The sequence below is a fragment of the Mixophyes fleayi genome, chromosome 2 (genome assembly GCF_038048845.1).
Source record: "Mixophyes fleayi isolate aMixFle1 chromosome 2, aMixFle1.hap1, whole genome shotgun sequence".
Lineage (NCBI taxonomy): Eukaryota > Metazoa > Chordata > Amphibia > Anura > Limnodynastidae > Mixophyes > Mixophyes fleayi.
In genome coordinates, this window is record NC_134403.1 from 14966804 (window position 1) to 14992311 (window position 25508).

Consider the following 25508-nt stretch of genomic DNA (forward strand, 5'->3'; position numbering starts at 1 on the left):
TTTTAAGCAATTACACATGGCATGGACGAACAAGACTTGAGAAACTTTTGCAGATGGGGGACCACAAGCCCCAGCATGCCCTTCTGACTTTGGGCAATATGATGTCACTTGCGACCATACTCTCTCCTCTTGGGGAGCATTTCTGCAGGAAACGTAGGTGGATCTAGTTACATCTCGTTACTAGAAGCACCAAACCAGCATCTCGATCGGTCACATGTTCATCTCCGTACATAGGGAGATCTTGTATCTTCGTCACACCAGCTGGTGTCTGGGAAAGTGGATGATATGGGGGAGGTAAATAGCACAGCTGAGTGGACATGGCCCTTGTACCTGCCAGATATTTCTGTCTGACACTTGTAAATTAATCTTCGTGGTTGACTGGACAGTGGATTTTCCCAAGGAAAACCCATCACCTCTTCACCCCTCTAAATGACACGGCCATAAAACACATTTTGCATCCTCTGAATGAGATAATAGAAGTATTAAGTTACTTATTGTTTGTATCGTTTTACACTTTGCTTTTTATTTGTAAGCGAATTGCCTCTGGCGCGGCGTCTGTGTCTGTGACACTGGTGCGGAAGATTGTGTTTCTGGCCTTGCATGTGACCTGGGCTCTGATATTGTCTGTGAGAGATTTTGTGTATCGCTTTCTGTAAAAAGAATTAACTAAAAAAACTTGATAAAGACTGTTCAGCCCAAACTGCAGCCAAGACAAGGTTGAATAGAAACGTCCCTTGTCGGTACAAGGAGATGATAATCAAGTCGGTATCATGACGGGCTGAGACTCAACTTTTTTTTTTTTTGTAGAAGGGTGACATTGACGATCACCTTGACTGCTTTTCATGTTCATGTAGCCGTTGTATGTTTACAGCTTTTAGCTGCTGATGTAGAGTCTTAAAATAAAGATCCGTTCTCCAAACCCATCTGCGGTGACCCCATACGGTTAAGGAGCCCGTAGACCTAACCAAGTTACCTGCTGCGGTATATCTCCGTGCTTGCGCAGTTTGCCAACTGCTTTCCAGTAGTGATTCCATCTTCTCGTGAGGGCCCAGATTTCCAAATGCACTTCCAAACACTGTCCTGATGAGTCACCTCTCTGTGCTGGGCAGTATATAATCCACACATCTATACAAGCTGCTACTCCTGTCTGTTTTGTGCCGCGCAGGTCCTATCTTCTGTAGGAACACACAGAGCTTTATTGAAAATCTATATCGCCCTGTTTCATTTCCCCTAACAGCTGGTTTGAGAATATACTGTTGAAGAATCTTTATTTTTAGCAAATTATCTGTGTTGAGCCGAATACTGTGTCCTGCGCATACTCGCACAATAACTGAACCTTTATTTGATCACTCCAACAGCATCTCCATATAAAAATTTGAATTATTATGAATATATAATTAGTAATAGTTTTATGCATCTGTTTATGGTAAAGCCACTTCCTCGGATTAAGTTGTCCTAACAGAACATCACGAATGCTGGGTGTAAAAAGAACTTTCTCTGATTGGTGGGCAGGGCAAAGAGTTTTATTATCTTTAAAAATAAATCATTAGGGCCTCCTACCCACTGGTGTAGAAGTAAAATGCATGAAATTAGCGCTGATATATCACACATCAAACACAGGTCTGTTTTCAGTAACATACACACTTATAGTTTTACCATCGTTTAGGGTTTTTTTGGGGGGGGTTTTTGCATCATCAATTCAATGCTTTTAAGTTAAGTGCACAGAGGACCTCAAAATGCTGATCACAACGCATGTAGCAGGAGCCAAGACAACGCCGGTGTACAAGGACTTAGTATGTATTACAATTAACTTCCGGATTTGCATGTTTGCTGGAGGAGGTTCTTGGCTGCTGCAGATTTGTATTAAATAGTTCTCCAGCTGTGATGTTTTGGGTCGTAACACGTGTTTAACAGCGTAAACCATACGTATCGTTCTCTCGTCTTTGGTTTTATAGAGTTGTTCCCGCTGATTTTGTCTCCTATTGCTTTGCCTCATAAAATAAAGCATAGCTGGCATTTGTCCTTATTGTTATTGCATAGTTCCATATTATATCCTGATAATCCTGCAGACTTTCAGGCGTCTTTGTTTATTAAATGTTGTTTCTAGTTAATCCAAATAACGTACAGAGGGAAAAAAACAAAGTATAATTCTTATTTTTAAATATATATAGTATGTCTTTGAGTGTACCTTTTAGGGGAATATTCAATTCCCCCATGTTGTTCTGAAGAACAACGCGGGGTGCGCATCATTACAGTTACTACGGTAATTGATGCACAATATTACGGTAATTTCAACGCTGTCTTTTGCTCAAAGCTCCCTGAGCCGCAAGCAGAAATTTACGTTAGTACGGTAATTTTATCGGTGATTGGTACCCCGTGTGGGTCTTCAGAACAAGGTGGGGGAATTGAATCTCCCCTTTACAGATCTGCAGTATTGCCATATAGTCCATATAATTTCAAGGAAGCCTCAAGCTGAATGGACAATTTTAGCATTATCTAATCAGAACGTCCAGCTTTAGGTACAATGGCTACATGTCTTGTTCTCTAATGCTAAACATCATACATTAATATTTCCCCTGGCCGACATGAAGATGCCGCGGAACATGGTCCGTTGTCTGACTCATGGGAGGTAGAAGAAAGAGTTCAATGAGCAATGTTCTCCTGGTCTCGCCGCTCGCGGGAAGTCTGACTGTTTTGGGTTCATCTTTAACTTTTGATCTGTAACATTTATTACAAAATTCTGATTATCGCTGTTCTTCTCTCTCTCGTGACAGATTACGAAGCTGAAGGCCGAATCCCGTCTTGACCTCTTAAGACAGACTGGTGTCTCCGTGGACACGTGGCTGAAGAGTGCGATGAACCAGGTGATGGAAGAACTGGAGAACGAGCGATGGGCGACACTTCCCACCATGATCAATAATGGCTCCTCTCACTTGGTACAGTCACTCTTCCTGTCTAGTGATACAATGTCCGACAGGGTCCTCCAATGAGCTGTATAAAGTGGAGCTTTGCGAAGTATTTTGGTGTCCATGTTGGACCAAGGGATGTTTTTGCAGAACATTTGGACTGTTTGTTTGAATTCGTTTTAGTGTTTGCTATGTTACAGCGGGTGTTTTGGCAAGTTTACGGGTTTGACAATATCTCTGCAGCAAAAGGTCAACGTAACATTAATATAACGTACATCAACGTCCTAAATAGTTTTGAGCTGTTTTCTCCAATTTGCTAGTGTGGGGGTAAGAAGATTCTCAGACATTATTCTCCTTCTGGATAAAAAAAATAAAAATCTATGCAACATCTGTTGCATTAAAAAAATGGTGTTTTCCTTTAAGCACTCGATCTCTCAATTTTAAAGGTTAGAAAACGTTACCCCTTAGCCAAGAACACATAGATACCAGATACTTCAGATCTAAATGCAGTATAAGCCACTAGTATATTTTATACCAGTTTTACAATGGTATTTTATATTCGGTGTCATGTCTGTCAGTTCTCGCACACCGTTGTCCCTCGCACACTGCCGTGTCTCCGTCTCTCTGTAGTGATGCCAGCACTGAGCACCAGACAAATACGCACAATTATTCCAGGACGACAGCGGATCTGCTTTAGTGCAGGAGGTGCCCGTAGTGAGAGCCATTTTTGGCTGTATTTTACCATCTGGTCATCGGGGTGAATTCTGGCAATTTTAAAGCCACTTTCAAGGTTCTGCCTACGGAGAGGGTCACTTTTTAAAAAGACCAAACTTACTAGGTCGTAGTGGAGCTTTAATTTTGTAAACCAACGTATATATTGGCAGAGACTGGTGGTGTGAGCAGGAGGACCAATCACAAGCCACAATGTTTTGAACCTGTTTTTGACCTGGGTTGTAAGGGGGAGGGGAGCACCCGGGGGCCCCGCTGGGAGGGGAGAAGGCTGCACGACCACCTTTAAAGAGATTACTCGCGGTTTCATGACCGCAATCTAATGTCTATTCTTTCACAGTGTGCCACAAAATACAAAACAATCACATTTCTCCCATTGTCGAACATCACGTGTCATATTATATCCTCTAAGTCCATGAAACAGCGCCACCCTGTGGACGTATTTCTGTGAAATGTGGCATAAAGTTTGCTTGGCAATCTAACTTTTTGGGAAGGCTAAATCTTTGTTACTTTCTGATACCTACATTGTGATGGCGATATCCAATTTAGCGGATGGGTTTATCAAAATGATTTCTTGTCATTTTATTTGTTTCGCTGAAGCTGATGGCTCAGGCTTCAGAAACTAAGGATGTCTAGAAGATACAGTGTGTGTATTGTGATTATATGGTGCTGGGTCTGTAGATAGATTGTCTTGCTTTGGTTTAGCGACACAGCGGGAGGTCACATTGATTAAGCAGTAAGGTTTTTCTAAGCTGTTGAGTCTGTGTGCTCTAATAACATTAGGAGTTTTATCTTTTACAAGTTAATGGTCCAACCAGTGAATATGTACAAGGTAATGGTGTGCGGTTCAGAAGTACCGGTCAATTAACCAGCTCATCTGTGGAAATGTAAATAAATCACCAACACGAGAGTCCTGGGAGTAGGCGAGTTTGCTTGTGTGGGATGAGAGGTTTGGAAGCCTACACTTTGCTTTGTCATTAACTTTTACATTAAACGGGAATTCTTTAATTACCTGAGCTAAATTTGCCACTTTTTAAATGATGGTCTCCTAAATAGCAACTGCAAACACGGCAACTTCTGTTGAACCAAACTTATGTCTTTGAAGCTGCTCCGACTCCACGGAGCCTGCGGCACATGACATTTAAAAGAACGATTGTTGTGACCTAAAGGTTGTCCGAAAATATCTCCTTTTGAACAGACCAGAGGTGGTCCAGTGACGCCTGAGGAGCTGTATAGAGTTGAGATATTAGATTTACATTTATTTGCAATTAACTTTTGGAGGCTGCTCCTACCGTTAAATGTCCTCATGTGTTGTATATTATAAAAATAATGGCTTTGCCATTTTTGGTTTGTTTCATTGAAGCATGAAAACCTACTGTATTTTGTTTCTCGTTGAACTATGTGTAAGTAACGTTGAAATGGGTGGGGCTAGAAGTTACCCATATCCAATCAGAACATTCACAGAACTAGACCAACCTGCATCCAATCAGATGATTGGAACATTCACAGAACTAGACCAACCTGCAGCCAATCAGATGATTGGAACATTCACAGAACTAGACCAACCTGCAGCCAATCAGATCATTAGAACATTCACAGAACTAGGCCAACCTGCAGCCAATTGGCGCTTTCAGAGCACAGACTGTAAGAGGCAGCTGTATAATGTGTGTGAGACACACAGATCATCCATCTTGTTTTGATGCCTGTTACTTATTTTCTTTGTGGTTTGGTTTTCTAACTTTTCCAGAAATGTTTGACTCTCCCGGCAGCTGCATATTTCTGGGATTAGTGCACGCCAAGAAGTATGGAGTTTGGCGTGTCTTAGGAAATGTGAGATATTTATAGCCAAGGTGAACAAACCTTCCTGACACTTTGTACATTTTTTTGCAGCCAATTATGTGTTTTGGAAATCTGTGTAAATAGGAATTAACGAAAATACCCACAAAATGCCAGAACCAATGCTGTGCAGCTGAATGCTGAGGTTAGGTGTCATCCCAGCTTACATGAAGCGCTTTTAGGTTTAATTTGCCAAAGACATTTTACTCCGAACTGTCTGTCTGGATGTAATCAATAAACAGGCTCTGCCCCCCCGATCCTCTCCTCTCCTGCCATACTACTCATATAATGTGTGATGTCGTCGTAGCTCCAGAAACCTAATTATTTTCTGTTTCCTGTGCATGGATTTGCTGTTTATTCATTAATGAGTTTCTCCTTTTGCGGCACAGGGAAACGCGGATGTGGATAGAGACGACAGCGAGGAGCTGGAGGACAGCATGGATGCTTATGATGACAGTAGCTCAAGTCCTTCTGGAACGTTGAGGAATTATCCGCTGACCTGCAAAGTCATCTACTCCTACCAGGTCTGTGCTTCATGCCCATGTGTCCTGCGTACGTCGCCCACCGGCGCCCTGCAGATCTCTAGTTGTTGTTCTGCAAGTGCTAGTGGGTGGCAAGGTCTAGCCTACAACAGGCTTGTGACACTGTAATTGCTGTGGAACTACAAAGCTCAGCTTGCCCTGATAGTTCCTGGTTGGCCAGCTCCTGCCTAGAACGTTTATCACGTGACCCAATAGATCACATTCTTGTACTGAATAGATTGCTGGATGTTCTAAAGAACTTGCTGTGTGGGTCACTCCGGCATCTGTCCAACATTGCTTGGAATCTATACCGTGTGTTCTCCTCTGCAGACCGCTTGGCTCCGACTGTCTCTATGCTTTGTATATTCTGGCATACAGAGGTGCAACAGCTTTTAGAATGTCTCTGCAATTCTCAAACATACACCCACCTCCTTCTTAATGACGGAATCCCAAAAAATGACATTTGTATTAAGAATTATCTCTCACTTTTGGGGTCCAATGTCTGGCGCTTGTCTGTTAGCAGTTTTGCAGGCTGTCTGTTTGGTTTGTTTTCTTCTTTCCAACGGGTGTCCCAGACTGCCAGTTACTGAAGGGCCCCCCTACTCAGGGCTTAGTTTGGGGAGATCTACCTCTACTGACGGATACATGATACCCAACAATAGATATTGATGGGACGTTAGGAAGTAAAGCTTTGTCTCGTGACTTCATATTATCAGACAGGAAAGGGGACGGATAAGGTTCTCGGCATAAAGTCTCCTCTCTGTGTTCCAGGCGTCCCAGCCAGATGAGCTGACTATCGAGGAACATGAGATGCTGGAAGTGATCGAAGACGGAGACATGGAAGATTGGGTCAAGGTATGAATGATGTATTCTAAACTCTTTATGGGATTCTTCTGTAAGTGTTTGTGAGATGTTCTCGTTTCTCAAGGTTGCTCAGAATCGAATACATTGAATGATAAACTGTTTTAGTTTATATAGCGCAAATCATATTACACAGCGCTATACAGAGAATATGTGGACATCAGTCCCTGCCCGTTGGATTAACCAGTTAACCAATCTGTATGTTTTTGTATGTTCTTCCTGTGTTTGCGTGGGTTTCCTTCCACATGCCAAGCTCCACACAGGTAGTTCCCTGGTTGGAATCAAACTAATCTCCCCACCAATGTGAGGAAACAATACTAACCACTGTGCTACCCAAATCACAGGCACCCAGCAAATGCAACGGGAAACTTTTGGTTAATTGCGGCTGGTATTTAACTGTGAAAATGCATTAAAAATTGAGAACGGGGGTCGTCACGCAGACATCACTGTGTCCTCAAAGAGCTGAAATAAGAGACAATAAGTTATTTTGAAGCCGTTGTCTGTTCCCCTTGCTGTAAATGTCTATGGCTGGGAATGTTCTGGAGCAATTTGGGGGGTTGATCTGTGCCACGTAGGTGGTATTATATTGAATTCAGTGTGGCGGGGGGTAAGCCCATCTGTTTATGGATGGGTGCAGATAGAAGCAGCAGTCGCTGTATAGCGCAGACATAAAAGTATTATGTAAGTATTTTACATATCCGTTGTAGTGACTTTGTATATCGTTAGGGAGCATCGGTGATGGTACCTGGAAGCGAGGTATCTGGTGCTAGAGGGCCTTATCGCTCTGTGTGAGTCAGTGATTGGGAGGAGATTCTGGGTAACCTGTAGAACTTGGGGTGCACGTGGTGTATTACTGTGTAATGTAATTGGGATGAGGTGATGAAAATGTAACGTGGTCTGGAGTAGATCTATGTTTTTATGTCTCTTCCTTGTCACTAATATCGCTGCTGCTTCATCGTTGTCTGTTCCCCGCCAGGCACGGAATAAATCTGGGCAGGTGGGATACGTCCCGGAGAAGTATCTCCAGTTCCCCACGTCTAACAGCCTGCTGAGCATGCTGCAGTCCCTGGCCGCCCTGGACAGCCGCTCTCACACCTCCAGCAATTCTAACGATGCCGAGATGGTCTCGGGAAGCCTGAACGGAGACTCCAGCGGTAACTGATTTACTAACCTCAGCCGGGTGTAATAACAGATCAGCAGCGGCTTATACTAGGGTCACACGATATAACAAACATATCTGACAGTGAAGCAGGAGGGGCTGGGGGTCTCAGCACCAGTCAGGGGGCTGAACGTCATCTCTGTATCTCGCCCCACCACCCTGTCTAACAGCAAAGGGTTAAATGCTGATAGTACGCCACAGGCAGTGAAGGGGTTAATGGTGTGTACTGTAACACGGTACGTTATAGAACAGAGGTGTATGTTATATGTTAATACCCCAAAATTGAAAACTTACCCTGCCCTATGCAGGGTACAGTGACCTGTCAACTGGGTGCTGCTTAAATCTGAAATTATTTAGGAAGGAATATAAGGTGTTTGGGGGTACTGGGGCGTAGATGCCACCTGAGAGTCTCCTGCATTATCTATTGGTAATTTCTCAATTTCATTTCTACATGTGACCATTATATGATGTATAAATGTCTGTCCTCTCTCCGTGTGTCTGCAGTCTGTTTTGTGAAAGCACTTTATGATTACGACGGACAGACGGAAGACGAGCTGTCGTTCCCGGAAGGGGCCATCATACGCATCCTCAACAAGGAGAATCAGGACGATGACGGTTTCTGGGAAGGGGAGTTCAACGGCCGCGTCGGAGTTTTCCCATCCGTGTTGGTGGAAGAATTAGCCGGGTCTGAGAACGGCGACTCTCAGTGGATGGAAGATATTCAGGTAGAGCCCATTGTTCTCCCTCTTCGGACAGTCACACGTGGGGGTCACAGCGCCGTGGCGGGCGGCTCCCATTTACAAGCGGACGGTGCTGTTATTTTTACCGCTGGGAAAACTGGTTAAAGGGAATTTTGAGGAGCTTTTAAAAATTGTTTTTCTGTAGCCAAACTTTAAATTTACTTAATCTTCTTTCCCCCCACATACCTGGTCTTAAATTTATGAATCACTGACATTTGAATTACAGGGAAAACAAATGTTACATTAACTATTTTCAGATCATCTGAAGCTGGGGATGTGCGAGGGGGAAACTATGATACCTGGGATCGTTCTGTTATACACCCAGCTCTGAGAGTACAATCACTAGTAAGGTCAGGGGTTAGTTAGTGATATATTATAATGGGGCACTCCGCCATCACAGTAATTACTGCACCCTGCCATATAACAGTCAGTAATGGCACGAGGATCCGTCACCTGTGGAGACGTCCGTCTGGGAGATTTGTTACTCGGACAGACAGCAGTAATGTCCTTTTCCGTCAGAATTCCATGTCCGCAGCTGTAGTTGGAGCAGCTGTCGTCCTATGATAAGTAGCAGCTTCCTTCCGCGGAATGCCCAATACTGGGAATATTTCGGATGTTTTTGAGGGTCATCGTTGCTACCATAAATATAACCTAGTCCTCATGGGGGGTGAGGTCGGGATGCCCCTTTAACATGGTGTATAAGGGTTAGTTGACCTATAATATTATACTAATAAACTTCCTCCTCTTCACAGGTATCTCCTACCCCCAAACCGCAGACCTCTCTCCCCGCGCTTCCACTGTATGACCAGCCTCCCACCAGTCCGCTATACAGTCCGGACAAGAGCGGCCCCCTGTACTTCCCTCGCTCCCCATCCATGGCTGGTAAGGACAGGATATAATGTCACTTGTTTATTCTGTCTGTCTCTATTTCTCGGTGGGCTCCACTGGTGGGCTCGTGTACAATCAGTGCACACGGGTACTAATAGGGGGTATTCCTGGTACCCGAGTGGTAGAACAACCATTACTAGTGACTTATAGATGTGTATATAATGTTTTCTGCTATATAAGTTTTTTGCGTCTGCAAATACAGACAACGGTATATTTGTGAATGGAGGAGAAGATGTCTTATTAAGTGTGATATATTTATACAGGTAAAGCAGATGAACACTCTGCATACAATCCGTCTGGTGTAAACCTGCGTTTGCTCAGATTCAGGGAGTGGGACATGGTATTGGGTATTGGATTTTGGCACTTTTGACATCCTAAATAGTTTTTTTCTTTTTTTGAATTTTTTTCATTCCCTTAGAAAATAACGTAGCTTTGGAATCCCCTCCAGCACCCCAGCCTCCGCGGACCACCCCTGACGGGTTTCACGGCAAGTTACGCCCTGTAAGTCTGCGTTTGTTTGTTTTAATTAAAAGAAGTTGAAACTTGCAATGTAATTTAATTTCTTGTTGACAGACGTTCACTTTCAATGTGGCCCTTTGACATTTCACATCTCACAAGGTCTGTTACACAGAGGAGAATGGGTGTGGGGTATTTTATTACAGATCTCCATAGGGGCCCTCGTCTTAGTTGTAAGGATATTACTACTGATAACTTTCTGCCTTTTGCAGAATCCTAAAACCTCCGTCTTTATACATTTTGGATACTGAAGTGATCAGGGTGTAAATTATTAGATATTATGTACAGGAGATGTAAAACCTGTTACTTGTGTACTATAATTAGATCTGTGCTTGGCCTATAGCCTAGCGCTGGTCTGGCCAACCGGTGGCTCACCAGGTGTTGTGAAACTACAAGTCCCAGCATGCCCTGACAGCTGTGAGCTGGCTATGTACTGGCAAGGCATGCTGGGCATTGTAGTTTCACAACACCTGAAGAGCCATCGGTTGGCCAGGCCTTCTCTAGTGCCTTTATTTAGTCACGTGACTCCTTGGTATAATTTACGGTAGGACCTGCCTTATAGGTGTTGCTCCTTAATTGCAGGTGCGAGCAGCACCCCCGCCCCCCACACAGTCTCACCGGAGACCCCCGGAGAAGACAGAAGATGTGGAGATTACGTTGGTTTAACAATGGCTCCTGGAAACTCCGCTGCAATCACGGCCCAAATGAGTCATTTGGTCCTGGGCGTTTCAGGCACCTTCTGCATGTCGAAAAGCCGAGCGACGGACGCAAGGATGTGTTGGACATTCGCCTGGCACAGAGAACGTGTTCATGGACTGTTGTGAAGCTGCTCACGGTGCGTGGGCACGCTGGGTTAACCGGTCTCTGAGCGGGACTGCGGTATCCGTACTTGCTGTAACATCCCGGTAGCTACACCTTTATCATGATGGGACTGTGCTATCCGTACTCGCTATAACATCCCGGTAGCTACACCTTTATCATGACGGGACTGTGCTATCCGTACTCACTGTAACACCCTAGTAGCTACACCTTTATCATGACGGGACTGTGCTATCCGTACTCACTGTAACATCCCGGTAGCTACACCTATATCATGACGGGACTGTGCTATCCGTACTCGCTGTAACATCCCAGTAGCTGCACCTTTATCATGACGGGACTGTGCTATCCGTACTCGCTGTAACATCCCGGTAGCTACACCTTTATCATGACGGGACTGTGCTATCCGTACTCGCTGTAACACCCCAGTAGCTACACCTTTATCATGACGGGACTGTGCTATCCGTACTCGCTGTAACACCCCAGTAGCTACACCTTTATCATGATGGGACTGTGCTATCTGTACTCACTGTAACATCCCGGTAGCTACACCTATATCATGACGGGACTGTGCTATCCGTACTCGCTGTAACATCCCGGTAGCTACACCTTTATCATGACGGGACTGCGCTATCCGTACTCGCTGTAACATCCCGGTAGCTACACCTTTATCATGACTGGACTGTGCTATCCGTACTCGCTGTAACACCCCAGTAGCTACAGCTTTATCATGACGGGACTGTGCTATCCGTACTCGCTGTAACACCCCAGTAGCTACACCTATATCATGACGGGACTGGGCTATCCGTACTCGCTGTAACATCCCGGTAACTGCACCTTTATCATGACGGGACTGTGCTATCCGTACTCGCTGTAACATCCCAGTAGCTGCACCTTTATCATGACGGGACTGTGCTATCCGTACTCGCTGTAACATCCCGGTAGCTACACCTTTATCATGACGGGACTGTGCTATCCGTACTCGCTGTAACACCCCAGTAGCTACACCTTTATCATGACGGGACTGTGCTATCCGTACTCGCTGTAACACCCCAGTAGCTACACCTTTATCATGATGGGACTGTGCTATCTGTACTCACTGTAACATCCCGGTAGCTACACCTATATCATGACGGGACTGTGCTATCCGTACTCGCTGTAACATCCCGGTAGCTACACCTTTATCATGACGGGACTGTGCTATCCGTACTCGCTGTAACACCCCAGTAGCTACACCTTTATCATGACGGGACTGTGCTATCTGTACTCACTGTAACATCCCGGTAGCTACACCTATATCATGACGGGACTGTGCTATCCGTACTCGCTGTAACACCCCAGTAGCTACACCTTTATCATGATGGGACTGCGCTATCCGTACTCACTGTAACATCCCGGTAGCTACACCTATATCAGGGCAGGACTGCGCTATCCGTACTCAGTTTTCTTTTCCTTCCCTCTAAATTTTGAAGTCCGTATCGTATTTACACACTGTGCGGTCACTATTTTGAGGTCCATTCATGATGCATGAAACCTTCCAGTGAATGTAGCGCAGAGCAGCCGTACATCTGTCCATGAAAATGTGTTTTTTAAATGCCAAAGATTGGACAAAACCATTTGTTGAGCGCGTCTGTACGGTATTACCGTGTAATAACTAGGCTACGAGCGTGGGGTTCTTTTGTCGGCAAGCTGGTGTTTTTTCCTATCCAATCTGAGTAGGCCTTTTAGGTCAAAGCTTATGTAATGCAAGTTAATGTTAATACTGTATATTTCTGTTAAACATATCACTGCTGTGATTGCACCAATCGGGGGGCTGGTCTGAGGCACCTCCCATCTCCTGTACGGAGGCTCGTAGAAGGTCCTCATAGAATACTTCTATTATGTGTGTTAGTACAGTATATTACTGTGTTCATAGGAATGTGATACAATGATCCTGTTTCTCTAGTCATCTGTATATTGATAAGAAGCGATCCGTTGGAACACAATTCTGCCAAACAGAACATTGGTGCGTTGCAGAGCAATACGTCGGTGACTGGTGTTGGCCATAGGAGTGGTGACATAAAGGGAATTAAGGGGCTGGCTCCTCTCGTTACTACCCCGAAAAAAAAAAATATTGGGAAAAAAAAATAAAAATAATAAAGATATATAAATATATATAGAATATGCTGTAAAGACATATGGCTGAGCACCTCTCTCCAATAATTAATCATCCAGAATCAGTGTAACTAACTTTTTGTATTAATATTTACGCAGCTCATTTCGTCTAGGATCTGCAGTGGCCATCCCAGATTCTCATGTCCAAGCGGCAGCCATTTTGTTTAGCTGCGCCGATATTTAGCCCGTCCGTTTACTAAGAACTAACGACATCGCTGATGCGTGAGGTAAAAGTGTCTCCTGTCTCAGTGATGATGTTAGATCTTGGTGAATGGACAGGCTGGATTCTCTTGAATATTGGTCCAGCATGCAAAATGGCTGCCTCCGGTTGTATGTGATGGGTACACTTTGAAGGGGGGGGGGGGTTTCAATTGTTAGCTTGTTTACTTTCTTCATTGAAGAGCTACAAAGCTTCTAAAACTGAATGTAAAGACCGCTATACTTTGAGGTCATCAGTGACGCATATCGGAAAATTCAGTTATACACAAATCCTACGCAAGCTGTGTTTTTATCCTTTTTCCATTTGTGGGGGGTGTAGCTACCAATTGCTGGTTTTATTGCCTATATCCAAACGCTAAAACCCAAATGTGGAGATTCATTTCACCGCACAATGTGGAAGCGGCCATTTTGTGAGGTGAACCAATGTTCCTAGTCATGGACTCTGTCCCACAAAATGGCTTCCACAACTGTGTGCATGGCAGAAGGCAGACTTAAATCTCTTAAATCACTGCTCTCCGGCTGTAGTAAATGCATGCCTGTAGGCCTTAACCAATTGGGGAAAAAAAAATATTATCTGATGATAAAACACCTTTAACTAAAATGAGCTTAAATGGTGCCGAGTTTATAAAGAATTTTGCGGTAGCCCCAGCGTTTCATGCATATGGAATTCTGTTTTAATGTGTACTGCAACAGACAGGGAAGAGGGGGACATATTGTGAGCTGAATTAACCTTCAAGAGAACTTGCTTGGAGACGGTAACTTCACTGAGGGAAGAGGAACTTTGTTCCTCCGTGGTGTCTCCCGTTCCAAGTGAATTTGTAGGCAGCGTGTTCATTATCGGTTCGGTCTGTGTAATGTTTGCCCCCTCCCCGTGTGTAAGTATACATTAATCAGAGACTTCCTATGCAGGCTGTACTCTTAATGCTCTATATGTACAGTATATTTGAATTAGAGCAATATGTACATTTAACTGATTTTAAAAAATCTCTCATATTGTCCAGCTATAAATATAAATTCTTTTCCTGAGCACATTCAGCCGATTGTGGTAAGAACAAGTTTTATTCTGTGGGTCGATAGATCTTGAGGGAAAACGGTTAGTATACGATAAACAGGCAAGATTTAATTTAGCTATTCTGTAATCTGATAAGCATCAAAGTGGCTGGAAAATAAATAAAAATAACAAGCAATTAGCAGATCATTAAGCATCATCTTATGCAATAAGTATGTTCCATACTTTTCCTATTCACGTTGCATGTGTTCTATATACATGGTGGCAGTTTTATTCTGTGGAGTTATAGATGCTATTAGAAAGAGAGAGAAAATTAAATGCATTAATAGGAGTTTCTGCAAAACTGGGCATCAAATGCATTGTGATTCCTACATGCAAAGGGATAGCAAATTAATGGTTGAACGCTGTTCAAATGCTTGTATCTTGTATCTTCTTTGAAGATTTTGTTTTAAACACCCCCCACCCCCTGTTACCCCTGTCTGCTTAAATTGCCTGTTCTTAATCTTCCTTTGAATTATCATGGGCAAATATTATTTAGCTTTTTATAAAAGAAAAAAATAATTAGTCATTTATTTGCTCAGCAAGGGGTTGTTTTACAAACCTGCAGGCAAAAGTGTACCAGACGCCTATACGCGGTGGAGGCAGCCATCTTGTCTGTGAGAGCAATGCTGATCAGTTCACTTGACCTAGTGACCTTACAGAAACACTAGACGGATGCCTTGTGCCTCGGCACTGTAGCTCCTAGTGAATTGACTATTGGGTTAGCGCACAAAATGGCCGCCTCCAGGATGTGTAGGCACAATGTACGTTTTTGAGAATTTATGACCCCTCCATTTGTTGGCCAGTTTTTTTTTGTTTTTTTTTTCTCCTTTCCGTTTTTCATACATTTTAAAATAAAGTGTTATTCGAAAGTCTGTTAAATAAAATATATATATATTTTCGGTAGGTATGAGCTGCTAATTTTATTTAACAGAACATTGTACAAAAAAAAAAAAAAAGAATCCTCTTTGTATCGTCATATTGCACATGATTCCATATATCACGTTGTACAGTGTCAATGCAGATAAAGCAGCATCGTGCTTCTTTGTATTGGCTGTAAAAAGTTTGTATTTATTATGTATAAATTGTTGAATAATAAAAAAAGAAAAAGTGGATATAGTGATGTCTGATTTGTTGTTTTTTTGCTGACAGAAGAAGGGATCATCATTTATAAGTCAGGACTGACAAAGGGTACAGAGGAACCTGCCTGTGAGTGCTTATATTTTAAAGACAGAACGTTCAATGGAGTTTAATATGACGAAGAAAGGCGCATTTTTCAACGTACAAAATAAAAGTATAATAAAATGACATACAGAAATAAAATTGCAAACAAGTGTCTTAAGGACAAACGAGAATAAAACAGAAAACTCATATTTTGCATGGAATCTGTGCCGGGGAAGGTTGGAAAATGGATACATAACCAGTGCAGAGGTGGTTTATATAACTGTAATATATTAAAATATATACATAGCCATTAAGAAGATAACACAAAATGTGAGTGTTTGCAGTATGACTTTGATAATGCGGAGGTCTTCATTCTGTTGTACACAGTAGACATCCTCTCTGTATATCTGTTAAAACAAGAGGCATGGTACCTCTGTGAGCCAATACTGGCATAATAATGTAGGGGACAGCATCTTCTCAGCCAAATAATACAGATTATGTACGGTTTCATATGCTTTAATGTACACCTATCGCCAACACACAATGAAGTCGACCATTTTGGGGATATTTTTCTGACAACACAGACTGTCCTGTCCGTTCACTAGAACCCTGTAACATTGGGGGACACATTGGAAACAGCAGTTTTGTGGCCTGAACCAATATATTTAAGAATACAGGTGATCAATTGACAAGGTGGTGAATCACTGAGACAATAAATGATCAAGTAATAGGGATTGGGTCTCGGTAAATTGAAAGCGGCATTCTTATGAATATTTAAATCCTAAAGCTTTGTACAGTTGGTGTAATAAATTGTATTAAAAGAAAATAAATCATTCATATAAGCAATACACGGGCAGCGGAGAAGGTGCAGCCATGGTAAATAGAGCATGCTCAGGGGGTGCTTGTACTTTGAAAGGAGAAGACAATGCTGAGACAATAGGACGTAGATGAATGATAGCTGGTAGGGAGGGGGTAGTGTCAGGAACAGGTCTGTGAGGTTACTGCAGAGAGGTTGGTTTTGAGAGCACTTGAAAGATTGTAGGTCGGGTGACTGGACGGACATGGTTAAGGAGTGACAAAAAGGAGGCAGCCCAGGAGAGGTTTAGGAGGTGGTAATCAGAGGCAGATCTAACAGGGTTAACCTCTTGTGACGAGGTCAGATATATGAGGGGTAGGTGATGGGTGAGGTTCAGTAACTTGAATTGGATTCTGGAGGTTATGTGGAGCCACAGATGGGGAACGGTGAGATAGGAAGGTTAATCTTGTGGCATTTAGGAGGGATTGGAGTGGGTATAGGCCTGTGAGGAGAGGCCAGATAGGATGAGGTTGCCTTAGAGAATGGTTTTCGTCCTGCGAGAGAGGGGGAAGCCACAAGACAGTGCAAGGGACTGGATATGTGGAGTGAAACTGAGGGTAGAGTCAAGTATGACACAGACAACAAGCATGGGGGGGGGGGGCGACTGGGGAGTGTGTTGTGTTGTCAACAGACAAGACATGGGGTAAATGAAACTTTGAGGAGGATAGATGAGCTCTGCATTGGGCATGTTGAGCATTAAGAAGCGTTTGGATAGTTTAGTGGAGACTGTGGACAGGCAGTTGGATATGTGGGATAAAAATGGTGAGGGGAGGAGACGTTGACTGCATAAAGGTGGCAGTGGAGGGTGAAGGAGCGAATTGGAGAAAAATGGAGGGTCAAGGGTCTTGAGGGATCCCTAACAGATGATGGGAGTGGAGGGGACAATGTGCCAGAAGTAGACACTGAAGGAGTGTTCAGGAGGGTTAGGAGTTGAACCAGGAAAGCACTGTGCTTCAAAGGCTAAGGGAGTGAAGGAAGTGCGTAAGAATAAGGTTGACTGCATTGAAAGTAGCAGAGAGAAGTCCATGTTTATGGAAAAGTAACCCTTTGACTTAGCTGTGAGCTGATCATTGGTCATTTTAATAAGTCTTTGTGGAATATAAAGGGCAGATGCCCTGGGTCGGCAGGAGAGAGAGAGGTTAAGCAGTTGTATAAATAAAAAAAAAAAAAAACAATCAAATAGTTTAGAAGCAAAGAGGAGAGGAACAAGGTGGTAGCTGGAGAGTGGGTCGGGTGGTTGTTTCTTGAGCATAGGGATGTTTTAAGCATGTTTGAAGACCGAAGGGAACGCGCCAGTGGAGAGGGGCAGGTGGACGGCTAGATATGGGAACATGTAAATGTGAAGAGGACAGGATGAGAGGAGTGCAAGGAATATGGTTTCAGTAAAGGAGAGAGAAGGGAGTGGAGGAGACGGTGGGTGTGAGGAGTGTTGGATCTGCCAGGAGATTGCTTGACTCCGTCTGTAGGTGATAGATGCACTTGAAGCTCTGACATGATTTAGAAACTGCTTATTTTTGTGTCTGTTACATATTGTTTAGGTGCTTTAAAAAAAGACAGCCCCAAAGTATATGATCAGGGCTAGAAGCTAGATAGCCCAGGGGTGCTGCGGTTGGGTAAGCAGCTACACCTGTTTTTTGCAATGGTTTGTAATCCATCATGATAGTCCTGTCATTCCCAATGTAACCTTCAGTTCCAGTAAACTGTAATTACATAACCCTAAAAATACAGTCCCAGGAGCTCCATAGTAAAGCTCTCATCTAAGTGTCTCTTACATATATTTATCTTCAGATCTTATGTATTTCTTTAAGGTTTTCACTGATTAATATACAGCATATGGTGTTTAGTCCTCTCTAGTTCCACCATATCCTGCTTAGATACTTAAATTAATCTGTTAGAAAACATTGGGCAACACTTCTGTGTCCACCAAACAATGATAATAAGATCTTCTCATCAGTAGATTTTGGGAGTCTATTACATTGGCCAATCGGAGGTGATGAGTAACATTAAAGTATTTTACAGCACCCTTGGGGTTGTGGTTATTGTCGTAATGTCTACGAGCCGCCTCTTTTGGGTGCGGTAATCTGTCGCACTGATTGTCCAGTGTAATATACTTATCAGGTAATAAGTTCTCACATATCCCGATAACTATTACTTGTAGTACATCTTCTCGGCATGCTCTGCAAACAGCAGCTCCACAGATTACCTAAATTGCTGTACTGTGTTTTGGGAGGGTCTCCTACCTCCAGCGATGTTATTTTGAGTTAGATAAGCCCCCAGAGATGTTATATAGCAGAGTTGCTCAGGAGATACTAACAGTTCATGTTTTCAGGATTTCTTTATTCATGCACAGGCGAGTTAATCTATTTTTATGGGACTGTAATTTATCTCACCTGTTTCTACAGACAGAAATCCTGAAAAATGACCCATTGGTAGCTCTTAAGGACTGGGTTTGAGCACTGCATAGTATATAGATAAGCAGGATGGTAAATACCCCAGGTATACTGTGTATGGGTGGTATAGTCATGAGTTCAATTCCAACCAGGGCTTTATCTGTGTGGAGTTTGTATGTTCTCCCCGTGTTTGCTCCGGTTTCCTCCCACACTCCAAACACTTAATTAGTAAGGTAATTGACTTCTGACTAAATTGGACCCTAGTCTGTCTGCGTGTGTTAGGAAATTTAGACTGTAAGCTCCTGGGGGCAGGGACGGATGTGAATGATAAATATTCTCTGTCCAGCATTGTGTATTATTGCAGCGCTCTATAAATGAACAATAATGATACATGGTCCAGGGAGGGACCCCACAGAGTTGCTCATAGAGTACAAATTGGCAGGACAGAAATCCCGTCAGAGATGTAATATACAATGTAGTGCGCTGACAGTTGTGTGGATATAACAGGTGATCACTTGTACAGCAGCAGCAGACGGCAGATTAGAAGAATAACTGTTGTTATGAACACATGAAAAATTCAGCAAACCTGAGGGTCTCTGTTCTGCACAAAACAATTTACAATGTCCCTGCAGCCTGGGGGAGGTGACCTGTCAGCTGATGTGTAATTATAGGACCTGAGTAATGGCCGCATGACTCTAAGTGTTGTGTGTCTGTATAACTAAGAATATCCCCCATACACCACAATTGTGATTATTACCCTGAATTATGAATGAACGAGGCGTGACCCATCACACTATTGTCTGTGGACGGTTTGCTGTCTATTAACTAAAGTGTGTGTGTGTGGGGGGGGGGTCCAGTCTTTGGATTGTGATTGTGTCACCCTTCCAGGAATTTTAAAGGAGCACTATCAACAAAATACAGTTTTTAAAACAATTGGGTGACATGACGTAGACGTGAAAGCTGCAATTAATGTAATTGCTGTCCTTGTTTTGACATCCTGGTATATCGCTACCTGCGGGGACTCTTGGTCATAGTCTAAACAAGCTCTATTCACAACTGTACACGACAGTGACACCTACAGGTCGTTATAAGCAACAGGCTAAAATACTAAACACCACAAAAGTGAACACAACACACTGCAGCTTACAGAAATATCTAGGAAATCTTGTTTCTCTTTACTGTACCCTAATAATGTAACTCATAAGTGCAGATGTATGCCCTAGCAGGAGAGCCCACATGTAAACATTTAGAAAAAAACATTTATGGAAATGTGAAGTTATTTTATGACACATTCCAAGACAGACATTCTTATAAAGTGCCAGGTTCTGTATTAGCTACAACATGTTCAAACTAAATACAATTGTTTTCTGTTGTCGATCTTGAACTCACATTGCCACACACCTTCCTAGGCACTACTTGACTGCATTAAGCTTTAATAAATATATATATATAGGTAATGTTGTGAAGATGTAAATATAGAATTCACAAAACACAACAATGCATTAATAACCTATTGTTATTTTTTTTTTTATTAGAACAACTAACACACTCTGCATATTGTATAGTTATAACCTAAAAGTAAATATTTAACTTGTAACATTGTGGAGGGAAACAAACGTTCAATTCCTTTTATTATAATACCGTTCACATGGCCAGGACCTGATTAAGGGTTCGGCCCGATCTAGTCTAATAACCTTGTAGTGTCCGCTCACCTTCCACATCAGTCTAATACACTTGTAGGGCCTGAGTCATTAAGGAGAGTAAAGCAAAAATGAGTAAGTTTGTTCCTGGACAAACCATGTTACAGTACAAGGGGTACAAATTAGTTGTATTATTTTGCACATAAGATACATACTGGCTGTTTTTTCATGTAGTACACACATACTTGAAAGTTTTATTTTTGCATTGAAAATGAAATTTTATCGAAGACATATCCTACCCCAACTATAAATCTGTCCCCACATTTTAAATTTACCTCCCCCTCCAATGCAACATGGTTTTGCCCAAGTGCAAAGTTACTCCTTTATAAGCTTTGCTCTCCTTAATGACTCGGGCCGGTTGTGTCCCATCAAATTCCACATCAGGCTAATATACAGTTGGTAAAAACGAACTCATCCGTAAAGTTCGGTGTGAAGATGTGAAGGGGGGACTGTCACGCCTGCGTCTGTTGTCATTCTGGTCTCTCCTACGCGCTTATCCTCAAGCTCCCGTCCAAGGATGACTCCTTGTCTTCAGCCTTTACCATGTGAATACATCAAGATTAAATCTTACTGCATTGTTCTTTAATGTTTTCTTTTTACTTTGGAGAACAACTATTCTCTTATTTTAAAATTAATTTCAGTTTATAACTCTCCCTGTCACAATTTTACACAAAAAAACAAAAATCACCTTCTACAACCATGTAAGATATTGAACAATAAAATACTCAGTTAGGTACATGCTTTACTATAAGAAAGACATATTTACATTAAAATCAAGTAAATTAAATTGCATTGACATGTAATCCTTTTTTTTAAAAAAAAAATAAAAAACACACACAAGCCATCATGTTGATTAATCGGGTACATTACAGTATATATATTAGATCTAGTTATGTCATCTTTAAGAATGATCATATTCCTAAAACGTGGTTTGTAGTTCAACTTCTTCATTGACATCAGAAACCTGACGCACTGTTAAATGATTGGCCTAATATGTAACATTTGTACAGTAATAACGACTGATGACAATAAGGTAAACATGATTCAACAGCACACATTTCACAAATAACATTATATTAACATGGGGAACTAATTAAAATTAAATTAGCATTGCAATTGATGATCCAAATAAATAGATGATTTGAATAGCAATTTGGAATCTAGGACCCATCCAATGGAACTCACAACTTGCCCCATGTCCACGGGATTAAACATTTAATCACTATCAATGGACTCTTCTATATTTCCATCTCAATAATATCAGACTACATAACACTTTATGTTCTGTATGTCCCTTCAGAAACAGGTTGGTTCTGGGTTTTTATAAAATGTGATCTATGAAAGATATATTGCAGTCTAGACGTCTTCAACAAATCTTATTGTTTGTTGGGCTCTTTACAAACTTTAACCTTGAATGCAAAATCAGGAAGTTATCTGTATTCACACGTTGCCTCAGTGTTAAAGTTCAGGATCAGATACACCCAGGGGCCACATTATTAGGTACATCTTTCTAGTACTGGCTAGGACCACTTTTGTCACCAGAATAGCCAGAATTTTTCATGACATGGATTCAACAAGGTGATGGAAACATCCCTGAGAGATTCTGGTCCATGGTGACATGATAACATCACGCAGCTGCTGCAGATTTGTCGGATGACATTCATGCTGGGAATCTCCCATTGTACCACGTCCCAAAAGGTGCTCTGTTGGATTGAGATCTGGTGACTGTGGACACCATTGGAGTACATTAAACTCATTGTCATGTTTGCGGTCATGTCACACACCTGTGCTTTGTGACATAAAACATTACCTGCTGGAAGTAGCCATTAGATGGGTAGACTGTGGCCATAACGGGATGCACATGGTCAGTAACAATACTCCGGTACTCTGTGGCATTTAAACAATGCTCAATGGGAACTAAGGAGTCTAATGTGTGCCAAGAAAACATTCCCCGCACCATTACCCCACCGCCGGCACCAGTCTGCACCGCTGTCACAAGGAGGATTAATTCATGGTGTGTACGCCAAATTCTGATCCTACCATCCGAATGTTGCAGCAGACATTGGCGGTCGTCAGACCAGGAGACATTTGTCCCGATCTTCAACTGTCCGGTTTGGTGAGTCTGTGCCCAATGTAGTGCGGACGTGGTTCTTACCCTAGATGTCCCTACAGGTACTGTCCCAAGCACTGCTCATTTTGGTGTCCCGTAGCTGTTTTCACCTTTGGTGTATCCGAAGAGATGTAAATCTTCCCTGTATTCAGTGCATCCAGAGTGTGAGACCGTCTTATCAGCATGTATACGCGGAAGTGCCGTTACGTCCTCACTACGGTGTCCTGAATGGGTAAAATGTTAACCAACGTGTTTCGTTCACCATGTGAACTTTTTCAAGGTTCACGGACTCTGCCTTTCTCCTGCTGATTATTACTAAAATATGCAAAAGGAGCTTTAAACATTGCATGTGTTTTAATAGTGTACTTTAGATATTTCTTACTGCATGTCCAGCAACTCATTTACACTACACAAATATTTACATACTATCTCAGCGCCCTCTATTCTACTATAACATTGAAGATATTTTGATGAGGTGCAGCAGTGCTAACACAAGAGCGCCCGGCCCTATTGATGTATAGGTGTACAGGTGTATCTAATGGAGTGGCCAATAAGAGTATACGAAGATAAATGATTTAAAAAAAAGAATATATATATATATAATTAAGGTCATACTAATTGGGCAACTATGTAACTTGTAAAAATTAGCTTCATCGGTCATACCAGACATGGGAAAGTCCAATAGATTCCTGTCTAATCCCACAACTCTAATATGGACTGAGTATCACAGACAGGCAGAGGGGTTCGGGAAAGTTCCTAGTTAGTCTATCTGGTCAATCCTCATTGGTCCCCTACATCCGGCAGCTCACAGTGAACAGTAACAGACATAAAAGATGCATTGGCAGCTGTACCAGATATCCACCATCACATACACAGATTGACAGCTTCCAATATTGACTCCAAATAGCTTTTGGGACCATGCGCTCGTGGCAGCTGAGTTCTCCTTTCCCCATAATGATACATATTAGTGGTCCTGGAGGCTTAGTGTTGTCGATCTTAGAGGATACGACCGTGTCAGACAGCAGAAAGCGAGACCACTGGCAACGATACGCCAGACATATGGGCCACAACTATCTGGGAGCCACATCAATGTGATGTAGGATGGTACAATTACCTACTATAACTAGTACTTACCTTACTGACCCTCTTGCTGGAATTAAGCAGCCATAGAGAGAATTGGTGGATGCATATACTTCCCCGCTAACAATTCTTTAGTCTTTTATACCTGTCACTAATAAGAACATGGCAGCAGATGTGAGCATCTACCAGCTGATGCCCTGAGGGCGAGAAAGGCGAAAGCACTTATAGAGTCCATCTCTAGCTCCAGGAACACATGACATTATCTCTCCTTCTACCACCTGCCTCAGCAGCCCCTTCCCCTCACTTTCAGAGGAGCCAGGTCCTTGGAAACTGCTTTATCTGAAGTTGAGCTCCACTAGGTGGTCTCACAAAGCCACCAGGGTAAAAGTCCGTGCTGACCTCACCAAATAATACTATAAATCTACTATTGCCATCTGGACTTCTCTCTCCTGAAGGCCCTTAGTTGGTGGTACTACGTCTCATCAGTGTTCAGTGCTGCTATCTACACCGTAAGTGCCTACTCTTCTAGAATGTCCAAGAGTCTCATGTTTTTCGGGTAGTTATCCCAGACCCCAGGAGAGCAGGCCGTTCTCCCGGGTCCCGCACACTTCTTTGTGGACAAGGACCTCATTGTCTTATTTTGGTCCTGTCCCTTGTGGTTCGATTACGCAATTGTGGTGTTTCACAGCAGGGGGTGGGGCCAAAATAGCACTATTAGTGGCACCACACCCGCACTTGCCACTAAAATCTCCTCTCCAGGGTCTCCCAGGGGGGGGCGGTTTTTAAAGTTGGCAAGTATGGTGATATTGTAATTATCTATATAAAGTTTAATGTATTTTCATCTAGTTGCTCCTGTATGCCTGTTTATTTACATTTACAGATATTTATTATTAACCATTATTCATATAGCACCAACATATTAGGTATCGTTGTACAGAGAATGTTTAACTACTTGCATCAGTTCCTGCCCCCAGCAGAATGTACAGTGTTTTTTTCCTGTTGGTACATGCACACACTACGGGCAATTTAATCCAAAGCCAATTAACCTACCAGTCTGTTTTTTTGGGAGGGTGGAAGGGAGCCCAGGAGAACGAGCGGAGAACTTATAAACTCTATGCGAAGAGTGCCCTGGATGAAACCAAACATTGCAAGACTGCAATGCTAACCATAGTGCTACCAGGGCTAGTGCTATCACTAGTCACTCTGCGGAGGTCACCAGGGTCGCTGCACCCCCCCCCCCCCCCCACACACACACACACACACACAAACACACAAACACACAAAGCGTAGGCCGGTGTTGCAGAGGAGAACCAGCTGTTAGCTTGGTAATGAACTGGGAATGTGGCGCTGGGTTATGATGTCATAGAAAGAACCAAACTCCAAAGAAGTGAAGATTCCGCTTTCTCGTAAGTGTTCTTCTTTCAGCCGTAACATTTGCAACAGCTACAGATCAGGTGTAAGTGCCGACTGATAGTGATGACGAACACGGCATAGTCTTACATATATCTAGGGTTCGCATCCGTCCCTTCCTCTCTCAGGATGCCACCAAAACCATCATCCATGCACTCATCATCTCCCGCCTGGATTATTGCAACCTTCTCCTCACTGGCCTCCCCCACTCCCATCTCTCCCCCCTCCGCTCTATACTCAACGTGGCTGCAAGACTCATCTTCCTCTCACGCCGCTCCTCCTCTGCCTCCCCTCTCTGCCTCGCCCTACACTGGCTCCCCTTCCCCTATAGAATCCTCTTCAAACTCCTCACCACTACTTACAAGGCTCTCTCCTACTCTACTGCCCCCTATATCTCTAGCC

General features: G+C 42.9%; 1 protein-coding gene across 4 annotated transcripts in view; it reads left to right on the forward strand.

Moving 5' to 3' along the window:
* The window catches only part of FCHSD2 (FCH and double SH3 domains 2), a 95055-nt gene extending 83327 nt beyond the window's left edge, over positions 1 to 11728 (forward strand). For 3 of the 4 annotated variants that reach the window (XM_075198538.1, XM_075198536.1, XM_075198537.1), the window contains 8 exons: positions 2775 to 2936; positions 5861 to 5995; positions 6764 to 6847; positions 7830 to 8007; positions 8517 to 8737; positions 9505 to 9634; positions 10059 to 10141; positions 10739 to 11728. In XM_075198538.1, the coding sequence (XP_075054639.1) occupies positions 2775 to 2936; positions 5861 to 5995; positions 6764 to 6847; positions 7830 to 8007; positions 8517 to 8737; positions 9505 to 9634; positions 10059 to 10141; positions 10739 to 10822 (1077 nt within the window). In that variant the 3' untranslated portion in view covers positions 10823 to 11728. The remainder of the gene's footprint in view (positions 1 to 2774; positions 2937 to 5860; positions 5996 to 6763; positions 6848 to 7829; positions 8008 to 8516; positions 8738 to 9504; positions 9635 to 10058; positions 10142 to 10738) is intronic. The other variant, XM_075198539.1, reaches the window with a different exon arrangement.
* Positions 11729 to 25508: the final 13780 nt, after the last annotated feature.